This window comes from Scaptodrosophila lebanonensis, unplaced genomic scaffold (assembly GCF_003285725.1).
Source record: "Scaptodrosophila lebanonensis strain 11010-0011.00,11010-0021.00 unplaced genomic scaffold, SlebRS2 tig00000001-arrow-pilon, whole genome shotgun sequence".
Classification (NCBI taxonomy): Eukaryota; Metazoa; Arthropoda; class Insecta; order Diptera; family Drosophilidae; genus Scaptodrosophila; species Scaptodrosophila lebanonensis.
The window spans coordinates 6,242,326-6,258,408 of NW_022060529.1; the positions used below are offsets into that span (position 1 = coordinate 6,242,326).

At 37.9% G+C, this 16,083-nt stretch overlaps 4 protein-coding genes across 7 annotated transcripts in view; 1 reads left to right on the forward strand and 3 right to left on the reverse strand.

The window, feature by feature from the left end:
- Positions 1-628: 628 nt before the first annotated feature.
- On the reverse strand, positions 629-2,627 carry LOC115632789 (D-aspartate oxidase). The gene is made up of 5 exons (XM_030530044.1): positions 2,489-2,627; positions 1,762-2,085; positions 1,574-1,697; positions 1,312-1,457; positions 629-1,251 (listed from the first exon to the last, which is right to left on the reverse strand). Exons 2-5 carry the CDS (start codon positions 1,947-1,949, stop codon positions 702-704), a joined length of 1,008 nt encoding a protein of 335 aa, XP_030385904.1. The 5' UTR covers positions 1,950-2,085; positions 2,489-2,627; the 3' UTR covers positions 629-701.
- Positions 2,628-2,826: 199 nt separating this feature from the next.
- LOC115622706 (ubiquitin-conjugating enzyme E2 W) lies at positions 2,827-11,594 on the forward strand. 3 transcript variants are annotated; one of them, XM_030516748.1, is made up of 6 exons: positions 4,415-4,442; positions 9,289-9,437; positions 10,304-10,395; positions 10,567-10,669; positions 10,734-10,965; positions 11,040-11,594. In XM_030516748.1, the coding sequence occupies exons 2-6, from the start codon at positions 9,306-9,308 to the stop codon at positions 11,051-11,053; spliced, it is 573 nt and encodes a 190-aa protein (XP_030372608.1). In that variant the 5' UTR covers positions 4,415-4,442; positions 9,289-9,305; the 3' UTR covers positions 11,054-11,594. The 3 variants fall into 3 exon arrangements, with proteins under 3 accessions (XP_030372617.1, XP_030372608.1, XP_030372599.1); XM_030516757.1 differs by lacking the exons at positions 4,415-4,442; positions 9,289-9,437 and adding an exon at positions 2,827-3,035; XM_030516739.1 differs by lacking the exon at positions 4,415-4,442 and having other exon boundaries at positions 9,061-9,437.
- Positions 11,595-12,367: 773 nt separating this feature from the next.
- Positions 12,368-13,596, reverse strand: LOC115622697 (CDK-activating kinase assembly factor MAT1). The gene has a single exon (XM_030516728.1). It carries the CDS (start codon positions 13,526-13,528, stop codon positions 12,566-12,568), a length of 963 nt encoding a protein of 320 aa, XP_030372588.1. The 5' UTR covers positions 13,529-13,596; the 3' UTR covers positions 12,368-12,565.
- A 613-nt stretch (positions 13,597-14,209) lies between these two features.
- LOC115628490 overlaps positions 14,210-16,083 on the reverse strand; it is a 42,853-nt gene continuing 40,979 nt past the window's right edge. For both annotated transcript variants that reach the window (XM_030524633.1, XM_030524624.1), the window contains exons 7-8: positions 15,669-15,869; positions 14,210-15,599 (exon numbers count right to left, since the gene is read on the reverse strand). In XM_030524633.1, the coding sequence (XP_030380493.1) occupies positions 15,342-15,599; positions 15,669-15,869 (459 nt within the window). In that variant the 3' untranslated portion in view covers positions 14,210-15,341. The remainder of the gene's footprint in view (positions 15,600-15,668; positions 15,870-16,083) is intronic.

Sequence of the window (16,083 nt, forward strand, 5' to 3'; positions counted from 1 at the left end):
GTATTGAAAAGTGGAAAGCTGTACAATACTGTTAACTAAAAGATGGCGGTATTTTCAAGCTTAAACCAATTGTGCAGTACATCAGTACTGTATAATGAATCAAAAAATATCCTGTTATCATTTTATTATGAATCTAAATTGTCGTCTCAATGAATAAAAAATGCAAAACGTAATAGTCCTTCAAAACGTCTAATGCTCACGCTGAGATGTCAACAATCATCCAACGTTTATACCTAATGCACTGTAATCTTTAAGTTTTATTAACTCAACGTTGTGCAGCGCTTATCATTTCAAATGACATTTAGCCATTCGATTTATAAGCTAACAAAAATATCAACTCCTAAAAATCGCCAAAAATGCATTTGATAATTAAACACGCAATCATTTAGATATATTTCCATAAAAACCCGGACGGTCGATTTTCATTTAGCAATTACGTTTTATCGACACACCGGATTTATGAGCAATTGAAAACTTTATGAGTTGGAGCAATTAAAAGCTGAATATGTTCTTAGGATCGTAAAATACGCGATTGGACTGTATATGGGGCAAAGTTTTATGCAGAACACCTGAAAATCAGCTATGTTTTGCGTGAAAGCGTGATATGCGAATCATAAAAGGTACTAACTAAAATGCAACAACATTTATTATAATTATATAAATTGCACAAACAGAAAATAAAGTACATATGTTATACGGCTTTACAGCTTGCTGTTGCCTGCGAGCATATCACGGACAATCTTCACAGCATACTTCGCAGTGCCCGGGGCTGTGGTTACTCCATATCCACCATGTCCATAGTTGTGCACAATCTTTAAGTGACGACCCTGGTCGTTGCTAACCAATTCAGGCTCCACACGCACTACTGAACGATGTGGGCGCAGTCCTACACACTCACGCACAATCTCCGCATTCTTCAAGCTAGGAAGCAAATTGTAGCAACGTTCCTTGATGGCCATGCTGTCGTATTTGCACCACTCAGTGTTGTAGCTATCGTACTGTCGACAGCCGCCAAGAGTCACAGTCTCAAATCCTGGGAGCACATATGTATCAAGATCACCATAAAAAGCCGTCTTAATCCAGGGCGCACGCACTTTTAGTACCTGTCCACGTATGGGAACTAAATGCTGATCGCCACAGAGGTCCTTAGCGCCCATACCTGTGCAATTGAGAAGAACGTTAAAGTTTTGCGGCACATCGAAAAAGCTCTGGACATGCTGGCGCACCACTTTGCCACCGTTGTCTAAGAATCTGTAAAAAGTATTTACGGTGTTATATATTTTTGTTGATCTTTAACCGTGCATCATTTACTTTTTGGTAGCATATGGCAAAAACAGGCGGCTCTCGGTTAGACAGGTGGTAAAGAACGATCCATATTTCCAGCCGCCATGACACAGCTGCAGTTCCTCCTCAGTGGCACGCCGATACACCGGCAAAAGTTTCTCGATGAAATGGTTCTAGACAGCGAAAGCAATTACATACATATAGTACATACATATGTACATTAGCTTATAAAAACATGAGCGATAAGATTGCTCAAAGAATAACAGCTGATACTAGCCCCACCACTTACTCTAACGATTGACGGCGTTGTGCGTGAGTAAATGTATCCAGACAACTGGCATACACCAGCCAGAGGCGCCTCCTTAGATCGCCGTATGTCATCCCAGTAGTTGAACGCATCGGTCATCCATTGTCTGGAAGTAAAAGTTAAATATACATATGTACTTATAAACTTATTTAATAGGCGACTGTTCATACTGAGTAATTTCCTGGGTGGGGCCCATGAAACTGGTTCCCGGACGAAAAATGCCCGCCGCCACATAGCTGACAGTATCCTCATTGAAGCGATCGGCAATGATAGACACATGTGCTGTGGGAAACTGTTGCTGCAACTCCAAAGCGGTTGTCAAACCAATAATACCGCTTCCCAAGACGCCAAAATGCATTTTGTTGTGTTACTGACTACTAGCTGTGTATCTGATTTCTGAGAGAACGCAACTGGCACTAACTTATATACTTCACACCGAGCGTATTTAAGGGTGCCGCCTGGGGGCAATTGAGCGTCTAATCAGCTGCATTAACCTTAGCGATAACATCAAAAAGATTTTTGAAGAATATTATTAACCATAACCGTAGCCTTGAAGGGGCTATTTTAAAAAATGATATCAACGGCTTTAGATGTGCGGGCAAACTTTAAGCCTTTTTTTTATTTTTCGATTGTCTAACAACTCTTTATTAAAAAGCATCTTTAAAAACTTTCCAAAAACTGAATTCCACTTCTTTGTTCATACATACATATGTACATAGATATGTATAGTATGTTCATAAATATGTACATATACTTATGTATTTTTTAAGTATGTAAGTATTTCAAGTTTATAACAATGCATTTAAGCTTTAGCTCATTGTAATTTTACTTTTGGGGAATGCAAAGCCTTTTAGGTCGAAAGAGTTTACATACATACATATGTATGTCTTGTATTACCGGTTGTTATCATTGTTGTTCGTAATTTGCGGAATATATGCTATGAAGTAGCTCTCTCACTCGCGTGTCAATTGTTTTCTTGAATTCATTCCAACAATTTGATGAACAATAGCACACCAATGCTATAAACGTCTTTGTAAGTTATTTATTTAATTATCAATTTAAATTCAGTTCAGTTTGCCGTCATTGTCTCTGCCCAATTGTTTCAGCTGTTTTTATACACTTACGTAGCCCTGGTGTATAGCGTTTTGACGTTTTCTAGTGCATTTTATATTTTAGATAGCACACTCGGTATGTAAACACTGTGTCAGTCATATGGAAACAAACAATTAAACAAATACCCATATTCAAATTTTCCGAAATTTGCACATGAAAATTAATCACAGAAGCGAAGGAAAAACAACGCAGGATCAGTGCGCCTAGTTTCTCATATTGCTGGCAATCACGTGGCCAGAGAAACCAGTCTTATACATTCTAAGACCATTAAGTGTTCAACGCCGTCAAAATAGATCCGCCAAGGAACATGTCATCAATGTCGCCAAGCGAGGTAAGTTTGAGTGGTTACTGTCATTGTTGTTGCTATTTGATGGAAATGATTTGCGAACGGCGTCTAGAGCAGCACCAGCTGCATTGCCATATTACATAGACCACAGACAAAGACAGCACCTTACCGGCCACTCTGCGTACAAACGAATGAAGCCACTTGTGCAAATGTTTGTTGTCTTGGCGCTTCCGTGGTCATACAAAGAGTTCATCGTCACCTTATCGGAGCAAATTATTTTGCTTTCGGCAAGACCTAGAAGAAGGAAACGTCATGCGATAAGCGGGTGCGCTAAATCAAGAAAATTTAATACATAATCGGTGCAAGTTTAACAGCGGTACCCGCACAGCAGCAGCTATCAAAGAGCCGCTTTGTACGCCGGTTTAGTCACAGGTCAAACTTTCGCTTGTCAGCTCTTGGGGGAAAGCCTTGAAAAAGCTACCAATTCCTGACATTGCAAAATGGGTGCTAATTAAGTTGTGCTCATTTAGCCTTCTTTATACCTTAGTGTGTCCCTTCGCATTTCCGCCACCACCTCCAGCAATTTGATCGATCGTTTCACTCGTGCATCGTAGGCGCCTTTGTGGTTTTGTTTATGCAACACAGCTAAATCTCAGTGACCATCGAACGCCCGTTGGGCATCGAATGCTTGTTTGTTTGTTTATGTCGTCTACGCCCACATAACTGCTGCATTTCCCCGACAGCTTTTGTTTATGCAGTGTAAACAAATTTTACTAGAGGCGTCTTTGGTGTCAAGAATGGTGTTTCTGCAATGCTCGAGCGATCCTAAACAGACATTAACCTGTCCCTGCTCAAATTTGACTCAAAATGACTCCCTGCTCTCTCTTATATCGAATGTTGACGTCTCTCACAGTTAGTAAAAAAAGCTCTTGTTGCTTCGCCTGGTCGCTTTGCATGCGCGCCTTGTTCATATTTCCATTCAGATGTTCAGTCGTAGCTAACACGCCAATTTGCACGCGCCGATTTTTTAATTGTTGTTGACATCGGAAAGTGTGTTTGAACTATTACAAAGCTTTACAATATAATAATATTAATAGCTGTTGCAGGGCGTTACAAAAACAAAGCGCATCATTTGATTTAGGAATTTCGCGATTTATGAATACTATAAATCTCCAGTACTCAACGAATCGACCACTTAAATGAAATTCATAATAGGAAATTCTGTTCGATTATGTGTGTTTGTTATCTAATCTTATCAACCTTTGTTCCCAGAATAATGCAAATATGTGCACATTCGGCATCTGTGAATTATTCGTCTGTGCTAAACAAATTCAAATAACCTGGAGACATTCCTAAAGAAATCAAGATAAAAAAAAAAGTAGAAAATTTTAAAACCGTTCACACTCATACTTTCAATGATGAACGAAAATACGTACATATATGCATCTACTTGTATGTAAATACATAAATAAGTATTAATCGAATTTTGAGTACGGTTTATTTCGAAACGAACCAGTTTTCGAGTCGCCACAAAATAAAAAGTAAACCTAAAGCACCTCATTCGATATTCAAGCTACTTAAAAAATTTGTTTTTTTTGCGACTTAGAATTCAGTCTTTAACGGCTTGATCGCACACTTTGATGATCATTATGCACAAGACATCGGTCATGAAATATGCATGTGGCTTTGGAAAAAAATTATGTATCTTTATTTCTCTAATATACGCTTCCTTATGAGTAAACAATGTACAATTTATATTATATTAAAAAATCGTTTCGCCTGCTATGTACTGCAATGCGTAGAATCTTTTGTTCTTATTGTTCTGAAAGCTACCCATAACAGAAAATATCTGCTAAATAATTCGATATAAAGACAATGTATTCAGGTCAATCAACTTCCCCCACAATTAGCGTTCAGTGATCCGCTAAACTCAGACGGTTTATTCAATTTTAAAGCTATAACTTTTCCACATTATGTAACTTTACATAAAGATTTCCCCCCTTTTCCAAAGCATTTCTTTCATCATGCCAAGAGATCATGTCAGGCCAGTAAAGAAATATTAATTTATATTTGCTCTTCACTGCGTCATTCTGTTTTGTACCACTGTATCTCACTGGCACGCTTTATCAATAAAATGTAAATTAATCATTATGCTCTGAATAAAAAAGCGCCAGCCACTCTTTGTAGTGATTTTGCAAATGGAAACGCGTTGAGTGAAAATATGAAAAATTATTTTCATTTAATTTCAATTAAATTGTTGCTGATTTTGCGCACACTTTTTGCCTTACCTCTCCCTTATATACGAATGTTTATTGTTGTAATAGCATGCGCCTTTCACGTGTCGCCGTCAAGCTACTTGACACGTCTTTATTGGTGGCGTCGTATGTGTACTCAGTTGCACATCTGTTACTTACAATAACAACACTTATGGTATTCCTGCAAATGAGTTAGATTTGATTTAGACTAATCAATGCAAACCTTAAGGTACGATAAATTATTTTCTGCTAAGCGAGTAACCCATTCTGCCTAGTATATACGAAGCCTGAGAAGCGAACAGGTCCGACTAAAATATCGCGCTATCCCGGCACTCCTTAGGCGTACGCTGAGAGCCTACTATACAACGAACTTTTTTTCAATTTCCTGAATGTTCAAATTACAATAGCAAACAAAGGCTACACCTACACATATTCCGTCAACACCAATCTCTTTTCAATGACGTCACAAAAAGATAATACTAAATATCTTGGCTGCGCAATGACCATTTGGTACCACGGCTAAATAGAGTACAAATTCAGAAAATTAGACGTTTCATAAGCAGTCTTTCCAGTGTTGTAACTCTTATCCTCCTCATCTAGAATATTTTCTGACTAGCAAGGGACATTAATACTCACTGAACAAGTCCGGACACATAGATACTTATGTACGTATATATGTACATATGTACGAACATGAGTAGAAGGGGCACTTTATTTGGACGTGACACACGCGGCTGTTAAATGTTCGGCTTCATCATCATCTCGGACCCGGCCTCTGATAAATGGCAATCAAACTTGCTGACCGACTTGCTCATCAGGTTTGTCGATAAAAATGTTTCTCTGACGTCACATCAGTCAACACTGATGTCGTTGGTGGGACGGATGCCGAGAAGCAGCTCGTTGCATTTTTCACTTCAGTTTAGTGCATGATTGCTGTTTTTGCATTTTCTTTTCGCTGCCCCTTTTTCGCGATTTTATCGATTCTATTTTAGCGCTGTCGCTGCTTGGTGCGAAAATTGAATGGCTAGAGATAAGTGGGAAAGAGGCGGAGCTACTGGCAGCGAAGGGCAAATTGTTGATTTAACAAGTTTAAGGTTCTGTAGCAGCTGCAACAACAACAAAAATGACAATAGCAACAGAACCGTATTCGCTTCCGAGTACAGCTATTTTTGCAATTTCATTTGGCAAGCAACGTACTCGTACTATTAGTTTGCTTGTGTTTTTTAATTTACGAATAATGCGCTTACCAATTCTTTTCATTGTTGTACGGAGGTTCGGGCTTATGCTATCAGGAAATCATTTTATATGGCTTTGTTGTTGCATAATTAAGCGTATTGGGTCGGGCGGGTCGGGGTGGGGTTTTGGATATAATGTTGAGATATGCTGTACATATTTCAATTGGCCATGAATCAGACAAAAAGCAGCTCAATTTGCACTACAAACAACAATCATCAACAACTTTCGACATGACTCACAGGCGCCACACTTTCCACTAATGATACACGTGTTTATTTTTGTTATTTTCCGGCTGGCTGGCAGGCTGCTTGGCTAGCTGGTCAACGTCCTTCGTGCCACCCACAAGCCTCCAAATGCTCATACATTAATTTAAGCTGAAAATCACCCAATCTCATTTAGTATGATTTTTATCGCCTTTCGGCACGCTTTCTAAAGAAGAAGAAGAAAACGAAATTGTACAGATTTTAGTAATTATTCTCAAAGTCGGTTAAGTTGTTTATTTACTATTTGGTTTGTTTTTGCTTCTCGGATTTTAATCGCCGACGCTATCAAATCTACGAGCCTCGAATGTTGTTTTGTTGTTTTTTGCAACAACCCGAAAATATGCAATTGATTATTCTTCTTTTTTTTTATTTACTTAAGGCACGCAATTTTATAGAATTTTGTGGAACTGCAACATCTGGTAGTTGAGTATTGAAAATGGAGTTTATGAAATTACAAATATATATTTTAAGGGTTCATTGCACGTCTCAAACAGAAGGCACGGCCACACACAATACGTTAAAATTGATGCACGCTACATGAGTAAAGTGCAGATATCAGATATATTATTTCTATAAAACACTCCTCAAAACGTTCAAAAGCTTAACTGTGCCATTTCGATGTTACCAGTGCTCTGACGGACTAAAATAGGTGATAAATCGACGTATATTTGTCTTTCATAATGAACAGAACAGATCAAAATAAATTATTAAATTGCTTAGTGACCACATCATAATAATGTTGTTTAAAACCGATCCTAATTGTTATTCCTACTATTTGTTTTATTTTATTTTAGATTGATATCTTGAACATTGTTGTTCGTAGTTCCTTCGAGCAGTAGACGCCTTTAAATTCGACTTTCATAGCGCATAACGTGACCTTTAAAATTGTAAATAATGCTGTTTCATTCAAATTTGCAAAAAATTTGAACAAATCACATTAATTATACTCATTGCGTTAGTAAAGAAAGTTGGCACATTTATCTAAGATAAGTGCACCATATCCATTCGAGTCGTTGTTACTTTTCGATAACAAATCAATTGCATAAATAAATTCTAGCTGAGTAACTTGCAAATCAAATGCATGCATACACTCAAATATACAAGTATATTTACTTGAAATCGAAGCTTCGACGACTCAGCTTTTGCCTTGACTGGGAACGTTGCCCATTCAAATGTTGCAGCGATTTTATTAAGCAGCTGTTTTCATTTACCCAGCGGTACTTACCATTTTCTTTACATTTATATATATATATGTATTTTTATGTGTGAGCGCCCGTCTTGTCTTGAAATATAAGGTATCGCAGTTTTTAATCTTATCAGCGCTTATCAGGTGTGCGAAACATGCAATTGCCCTGATAAGAGTATCACGTTCGTATGGAGCGAGTTGGGCAAGGAAGTGCTCTGTCAGACTTTGCACTAATTGCTGTTTCTGTTTGTTTGCTGTTTGTTTGCTGAAAGTCAGTAAAGAGCGCAGCGAATATGTTCTTTCCGGTACCCCTCACGCATGCAGTTCACATAGAGATACTCGTACACGAATTAAATGTAGATATAAATAAATAGTCGAGCTGCGGCTGCAATGGATATTTATAAACATGTTTAGTGTACACTTTATTTAACTTGGCTGACGCCTGAAATTCTTCGTCTGTCGTGACGCTCCTTGTTGCTTTATAGCCAACAATGTGCATATGGACGCGTTTATTTTGATAGCACGCCCAGTCGATGGGTACGTTTATCCTAAACTCCCTCCCTGCTTGTCTGACCCCTATTCGTGAAAAAACTGCCAAGACTTGAGTGCGAGGCGACACACAGATATAAATGTTGCCGTCCGTCTTCACAGTGGAGCGAGCCATACAAAAATATTTTGAAATATCTTGGATGTTTAGTTTTAAAGAAATCACTTACATCACACCTTCTTTCCCAACCGAACACTTTGGCAAATTAGCACTCAACTCTGATCGCTATTTGAGGGATGAATAGAAAATACAAATTGTTATAATTTTTATCCGCATCATTATCCGTGATTTAATGCTTTCAAGGGATTGTTTATTATTTAGTTTTGACTGACAAAAATCTTTTCCAACGTCAGTGTCATTGACAACTGATCAGAGTGTTGAAATGCTTTTAACAAAGTTAATACCAATCCGACCCACTATGCGCTGTTGACGCTACTGCGTCATCGGACCTTTTACTGTGCCCCGCGTCCGTCTTTCGGTCTATCACCTCACACCTATGAGTCGATGAGTCTACGAATGCGGTGCGGCGTCAACAAATTTCTCGTACTTTTCCCAGTCGCTCGTTCGTTTGCGCACTTTGCGGTTGTGTCGGACGCAACAAAAATTCGTTACGAAGATATGTATGTGAAGATATGTTTTTGCAATGCGTAGAGTGCTTTGTTGTTAAAATATCGAGAACTGTTTTAAATTCGGCAATTCGAAAACTGTGAACGGAGCAACAGTTGATATTAGTGTTTAGTAGAAGGAAGCATAGCAAATGTCTTAAAACAAAACAGCTGTCATAATTCCGAGTCCATTTATTGAATTCAAGAAAGTGCGCGTCTAAAAATGTTGAAACTTTTCAAAAAAACCAAGGATAAAATTCCGAAATCTGAAATTATAATTGAACCCAAAGAACTAAAAACTCCGCCCTTGTCCAAATGCGGCAAACCTCTGCTGTTGGACAATACGCGCTGGGAGGCAAGTATTAGCAATTAAAATAAAAACAAAAACAAGAAAAGTATAATATCTAAGCAAAATAAGTTAAAATGGTGTAAATGATACCGCTTTCTGGATATTTGTGCATATGTATGTACTTCTATATCGCGAGAATATGTCTTAAGTCTTATTCCAAATTACTGCGGCTTATTTTTTAGACTATATAGAATTTTTTATGGAAAAAATTTTTGCAAATCGAGCAAAGCAATTTAAAAAACGCTTTCTTTTGCTATATTATTTTTCATACTTACTAAGCCTAGTTCTTTAGAAAAGTACAAAAATTATTGATAGAGCTGATATCATGTTATTTATTGTGTTAGTATGTACTTCAAATGCGTCTGCAGTTTTATGAGCCAACAGAGCTACAAAAAATACTACAAATATACAACATTATACTGTTTATAGTCTAATAAGTGTAAGAACAACAAAAAACAAAAAACAGAGAGAGAGCCTACAAATCGTTTGCACAAATAGGGCTGTGTTTTATAAACTCATGTGCGATTTATCTTATCGAAAGCTTGTACGTATGTATAGTATATATAGTATGTACAATATTTGTAATATTTAGCGTGATATAGCGGCCTTAGTTAGAAATGGAATGTCGACGAAAGCTTAAAAAGCTGACAGAAGGGAACCAGAAGAATAGCAGGAAAGCGCATTTATTTTGAGGCGTATGTCTATACATTTATCTAAGAGTTGAATGCCTATAGCCGATAAGATAGCGTCCAAAATAAATGGTCGAAATAATGAGCAAACGTACTATTAATTATCGTGTCACGATAGCCTTTCCAATTACTGATATCTTGCATATAGTATCAACTGATAATGTGGAACTACTCTGCTTACAGCGTCGGCTACACAAAGAGCTTATGTCCTTGATCAAGGAGCCACCACCAGGCGTGACAGTGGACACCGAGAGCGTACAGCAAAATTTATCAGAGTAAGTAGTGCGATGGCCAGCCGGTCAAAGCAACAGCAACAACTAGGCCAAGTGCGGCCAAAACTGGTTGAACTTAATGTTTTTACGATTTAAACACTTTTGAACAATACGAACAACTGTTGAAGCTTTGCTCTTACTATATAACATAATTAACATTCGCCTCAATTACAGATGGAAAATAAATATCAAAGGTTTCGAGGGCACACTTTATGAAGGCGAGGACTTTCAGTTGCTATTTAAATTCAACAATAAATATCCCTTTGATTCGCCAGAAGTAAGTTTTTGAAATTTCATTTCCTTGCCAAAACAGTAGAAATGCATTGTGTGTGTTCTTTCAGGTTACTTTTATTGGGAATAACATACCCGTACATCCACACGTCTACTCCAATGGCCACATATGCTTGTCCATACTGACCGAAGACTGGTCGCCGGCATTGTCAGTCCAATCGGTGTGCCTTAGCATTGCCTCTATGTTGAGCAGTTGTCGCGAGAAAAAGCGTCCTCCAGACAATACGCTCTACGTAAAGACATGCAACAAGAATCCCAAAAAGACTAAGTGGTGGTACCACGGTGCGTCCAATTGCTATATACACTCACGCCCAATTATGCAATGTATAATTCTGATTTTTCTTTGTTTATTCTAGATGATTCTGTTTAGTACGCGTTGCAATGATTACTACTGCATGCTGTTTCTGTTGCCCACACACAAAAATTAGAACATAAACATAACATGCAAAATACAACACGCTAGCCGATATCAAACTGGCGCATCATGTTGCTGAAAGGACACCATCGCTGGAGCTTTTAACTCACAACTCCAAAACATCATCAAGAACAACAGACTACTTAAAGTAGGGCCACTTAAAATAAAAATTAGCTGTGACAATTTTTCGCGTGCAACCCCAATGAAAACACACTTAAATAGAGCGTGGCACGAATGGACTCTCATTAGAAAATTTAGAACTAACACAATCTGATTGCAATATTAGTGGCAATAGTATAAAAGGAACTGCAATATTGATAACAATCACCAATACAAAATGCAAAACAAGAAAAATTATTTCAATAATCAAAAACGGAAGCGAGAATGTAAAGTTAAACTATTATAAAATGTTAACATTTTAAATTAGATTGTTAAGTGCGAAATTTACGTATAAATTAAATGTTACTTACCACCTACGACAGTAGGTTAAATGTAATGCGAGTCTTTCAGTTGCTGCAGCCGTTACATTCCAAACAGCGAAAGCTCAGCAGCAACGTCGACTCTTGCAACTGCTTAGCAAACCATTTAAAATTATATGTTTAGGGTTCCCAATTTGGCACTAACAAGCAGTAGTAATCAAATTACACTTATTTACAGCATAAGACACATTAATGTATTAAAATAAAACCCACATCCAATGCACACCACATGCCACCACACAAGGCACACACATCTACAGATTTGTATAATCCTTAGTCATTTGATATTATAAATTCGACTTATGTAAAATTTCATCCTCGTCCAACACGTAAGCTTAAGTTTCATCATTTTACATGCATAAATGTATTCGATTAACATATTTGGCAAACGGTTTGCAAGTAAAACCAATCAGTGGCCAAAAGCTCGCATGTGGCACGAACACATTTACCTCTTACTGTGCAAGTAGTAAAGCAAAACGAGCTGCTCGTTGCAATAACTTTAATGTAATGTAATATGTAAAGATACGAACATTTTAAAATGAGGAGACATACACAACTATATCATATTTACTGTTAAAAGTATTTAATAAATGAAAAGTCTGTAATCATAGAATTTCGAAATCTTCTTTCTTCGGTTGAGATGTAAGATAAATTCCAATTTGAAATGCATCGTTTATGTGCATACAAAAATATAACAAACGCACTGCCAAAAATAAGGTTCAACAATTGCATCTTGTATTTCCGAAGATGATTGGGGCGAAGAAGAGGAGCCAGGATTTGAACAAGCTAATTTGTTATATTAATACATCGATTTATGTTTATTCAGGCCTTAACAACTAAGCGTAAAGGTAGGAGCATAATTTATAGAAATAATCACCTAATTGCAAGGCTTTCTAAAAAATAGGAGACACATTTGTTTAACAAAAATGTTTAAGCGTGCTGTGCTCTTTGTGCATTGGTATGTCCAACCGCATTAGGGATTCGGCGCCTAAGTGCCTGCTGCCATGCCTGCAGTCGATGTATAGTACAGACACTGCAAAGCTTCCTGCAATGCACGCTGGCAGGCAAGCGTGGAGGTAAAACCACCGGCATTCTCCTGCGGCGTCTCAGCTCGTATGTGCGATATATAGCCCATACCTTCAATATCGCTGGGAGGCGGAGGCATTGGTCCTTCCGTTATAAGCTCTAGTGGCTCATAAATAAACAGCGGCCCCTCTTCAGACTTTGGCACTGGAAGAAACGTCGTATCGGTGGTCTGGCCGAATTTAATGCCCGTCGAGAATTCATTTATCGATTTTAGTGGTGGCAGCTGCTTTTCTTCTTCGCGCTGTTTTTCGGCCTTTTCTGCAAATTCGCTGACAATTTGAGCTGCGTCCTTGCCGCTGTGCATTAACTCTTCGATGAGCGCCTGCTTATCTCGCGCTTTTTTCTTCTTGTGCTCCAGCTCTAACTCCTCTAACTCCTTTTTGCGCGCCTCCTCCTGCACTCGCTCCAGCTCCAGCATTTCCTCCAATTCGTACTCGTCGCGTCCGACACGCGTCTTGTTCCGTTGAATTACCTCTCTGTTGTCCCGCTTGTAGGCCTCAATACGTTTGTTTGTCTCGATTATTTCAATGTTGTTGCACAAATTATAAACAATGCTCTCTATCTCCTCCAGGTAGTCGTTGTACTCTTCCAGCGAGCCAAAGTCTTCCTCGCGCTTGTTATAGTCCCGCAGGATACGGCGTCGTATGTCCACCTCCTTCTCAACCATTGGATCCTCGAACAGTTGAACTCGAAAGTTATTTCGACGCAATGGGACGTTGCATTCCGGACACGAACCGGAGCCTTTGAGGAACAACAAATCGACGCACGCCTCACATAGCGTGTGGCCGCAGACGTTGACCATCAACTTCAGTGAAGGATTGCGGTACTTGGTGGTCTTGCATCGTGGACAGGCTTGCTCGTCCATCCTCCCACACACTAATTAAACAAGGCAAGCAACAGGAAAGTCAACTGGTAAAGCCGTGCACTCGGCATGCCATTGTAATTCTTAGGGTTATCGATAGTGGACTTGGTTTCCCTAATGTCAATAGCATCGTGTAGTCACAACTTTTAGTGTGATCAAATCACATGTTATCGATTACCCACTAATATTAAAGAAAACGATAAGATATCGAGTAAATAAATTTAAATTGCTTTTATTTCCATTTACACCATTTTTAGCTTTCAGCAAATAATGTAATAACAAATGCCTAAAAAAGCAAATTGCTCGTAACTATATTTTGAAGTTTCTCCATTTTTTAACTGTAGAGCCACATCATCCAAAGCATACGCAAATAAGTAATTTGGTAATAGAACAACTAGTTTTATTTAGGCTTTATTGGATAAATATTTGGAAGTCGAAGCCCTGCAGCGGGTGCTCGGTAGTGTTGGCTCCTTCGACGATAAATTATCGGCTTATAAAATTGTAAATATCAACATACAGTTTTTGAGAAATTGATAACATGGAAGGTTGTCAGTAAACTGCACCCACAGTTCCACATTGTCCTTTCCCGTTCGGCTTGTTTAGAATAGATGCTTGGATTTTCTTAGTACAATTTAGTTTACCAAACCTGGTAAAATATAATTATTTGCAATTAAACACTCGTTGTTGGGTTTAAACACGTTTATTTCAGCTTTCGCGGTAGTTTTCTGCACATTAAGAGTAAAGATATAGTTTAAATGTGATTTAAATATACATACACGCATATCTATATTGTACGATATATTCTGTTTCCTTCTATGCATAAATTAGTTTACACGAATCAAACACATTTCTTATACACGCTTGCATTGCTGGACGTTATATACCGAGTAAACACTGTCTATAGCAGCAAGTGTACAAGTGAATATGTGTTGTGTTATTTAAAATTTACATTTAAATACAATTGTTAAAATGGAGTACAATTACACACACGAACAAAGTTCATTCTCAATGTGTGTGTAAGAAAGAATATACATGTTAAAAGCATTAAAAAGCAGTTGCACAAACTTTTTAAGGTTAAACATACATTTGCAGATTGCTCGCATTTGTTAGTGGCATGTATATTTGTAATACTTGAGAAAAAGAGTTCTGTAAGGATGCAGGGATTGTTTAAAAGCAGCGAGTTCTGTATAAGAAATACATATGTGTAGAATGCTAATCAATTGAAATCAGAGCTTACTAGCTCCAATAGTCATTTGTTTTGTTTTCATATTTTGTGAACGATTTGTAATTCAAACTAACTTATGTACTAAGTGTGTGGGCTTAAATACAAAATTTATACATGGTCGCTTATAGTAATCAAATAAGAAATAATATAAACGTACAGTGAATCTAACAATAAGAATAATAAAAGGCGCGCTTTTTCTGTATAGGTTCAACAAATTTTCGATTCAATTAGAAATCGAATCACTGTAAATATCACAATTTAGTTAACACATATACATACAATTTAATTTAACATAAATTTAAACTGTTACTAACAAGAGGTTTGAGTTTAACTAAACTATACAAATGTTACAATACGTACAATTATTTGCGTTATATATGTTAGATGCTGCAATTCACGAGCTAACAAGAAGTTTTTACTTGTATGAAGAGTCTGTATTTAAGCGGGCTTTTAATTAATGGTTAACTAACGATTCGTGTTTTTGTTTAAAGCACCTACATATATATCGGAAAATACATTGAATTCTTGCACGAGTGTTTTATAAATATATATATTTTCTTGCGAAAACGTTGCTTGCCCCATTCTGGTTTATTAGCCTTGCAAGGCAGTGACCTCTTCCTCCAAGTCGCCATCGGCCTCATCAATTTTAGAGCCACTGCACCCGCGACACTTGCAACAAATGATGCAGGGAGCGGCAAGTAGCAGCAGCGGCGACGCCACCAGCAACAAAATTCCAAAGCCTGCAAAGATGCCAATAACTTGAGCGCGATGCCAGACAACAGATGCTCTTGAATGGCCCAATTTGTTTTTGCACGGTCCTTTGTCGTAATGACGCAACAAAAAGTCGTCCTGTAAAGAAGTACAATAAAGGAGAGATTTGTAATATTCTGATTTGTAACTGATGCTGCGTTTACTCACATCCAAGCTGGCTAGACAATACCAGCAAAAAACGTGCTTGCAACGCTTGCACATCATCTGGGCACAGCCCTCGTCTTTCTCAATGGGCACCGCGCACATGGGACAGCACTTTATGAGCTCGTTATCGAATGGTATGCCGATGTCGTCCCCATCTGCAATCAAACGTCGGCCAAACTCCTCGCAGCTAATGTTCGGATGATACTGAAAGTAAGGGTATACACTAGATAAGCTTTCTATTTCCAATTAAAATTGTTTTACTCAAAATGTATTCATTACTAAGACGGCTACATATTGGCTCACAGAAAAGACAAATTCTTATGATATTTATTTCCGCCATTTGTAAAGGATGAATAAAAATTAGTGAAGAATTACTTCAATGTGTACTTGTAATTGATATTTTAAGCACTGCATTGAG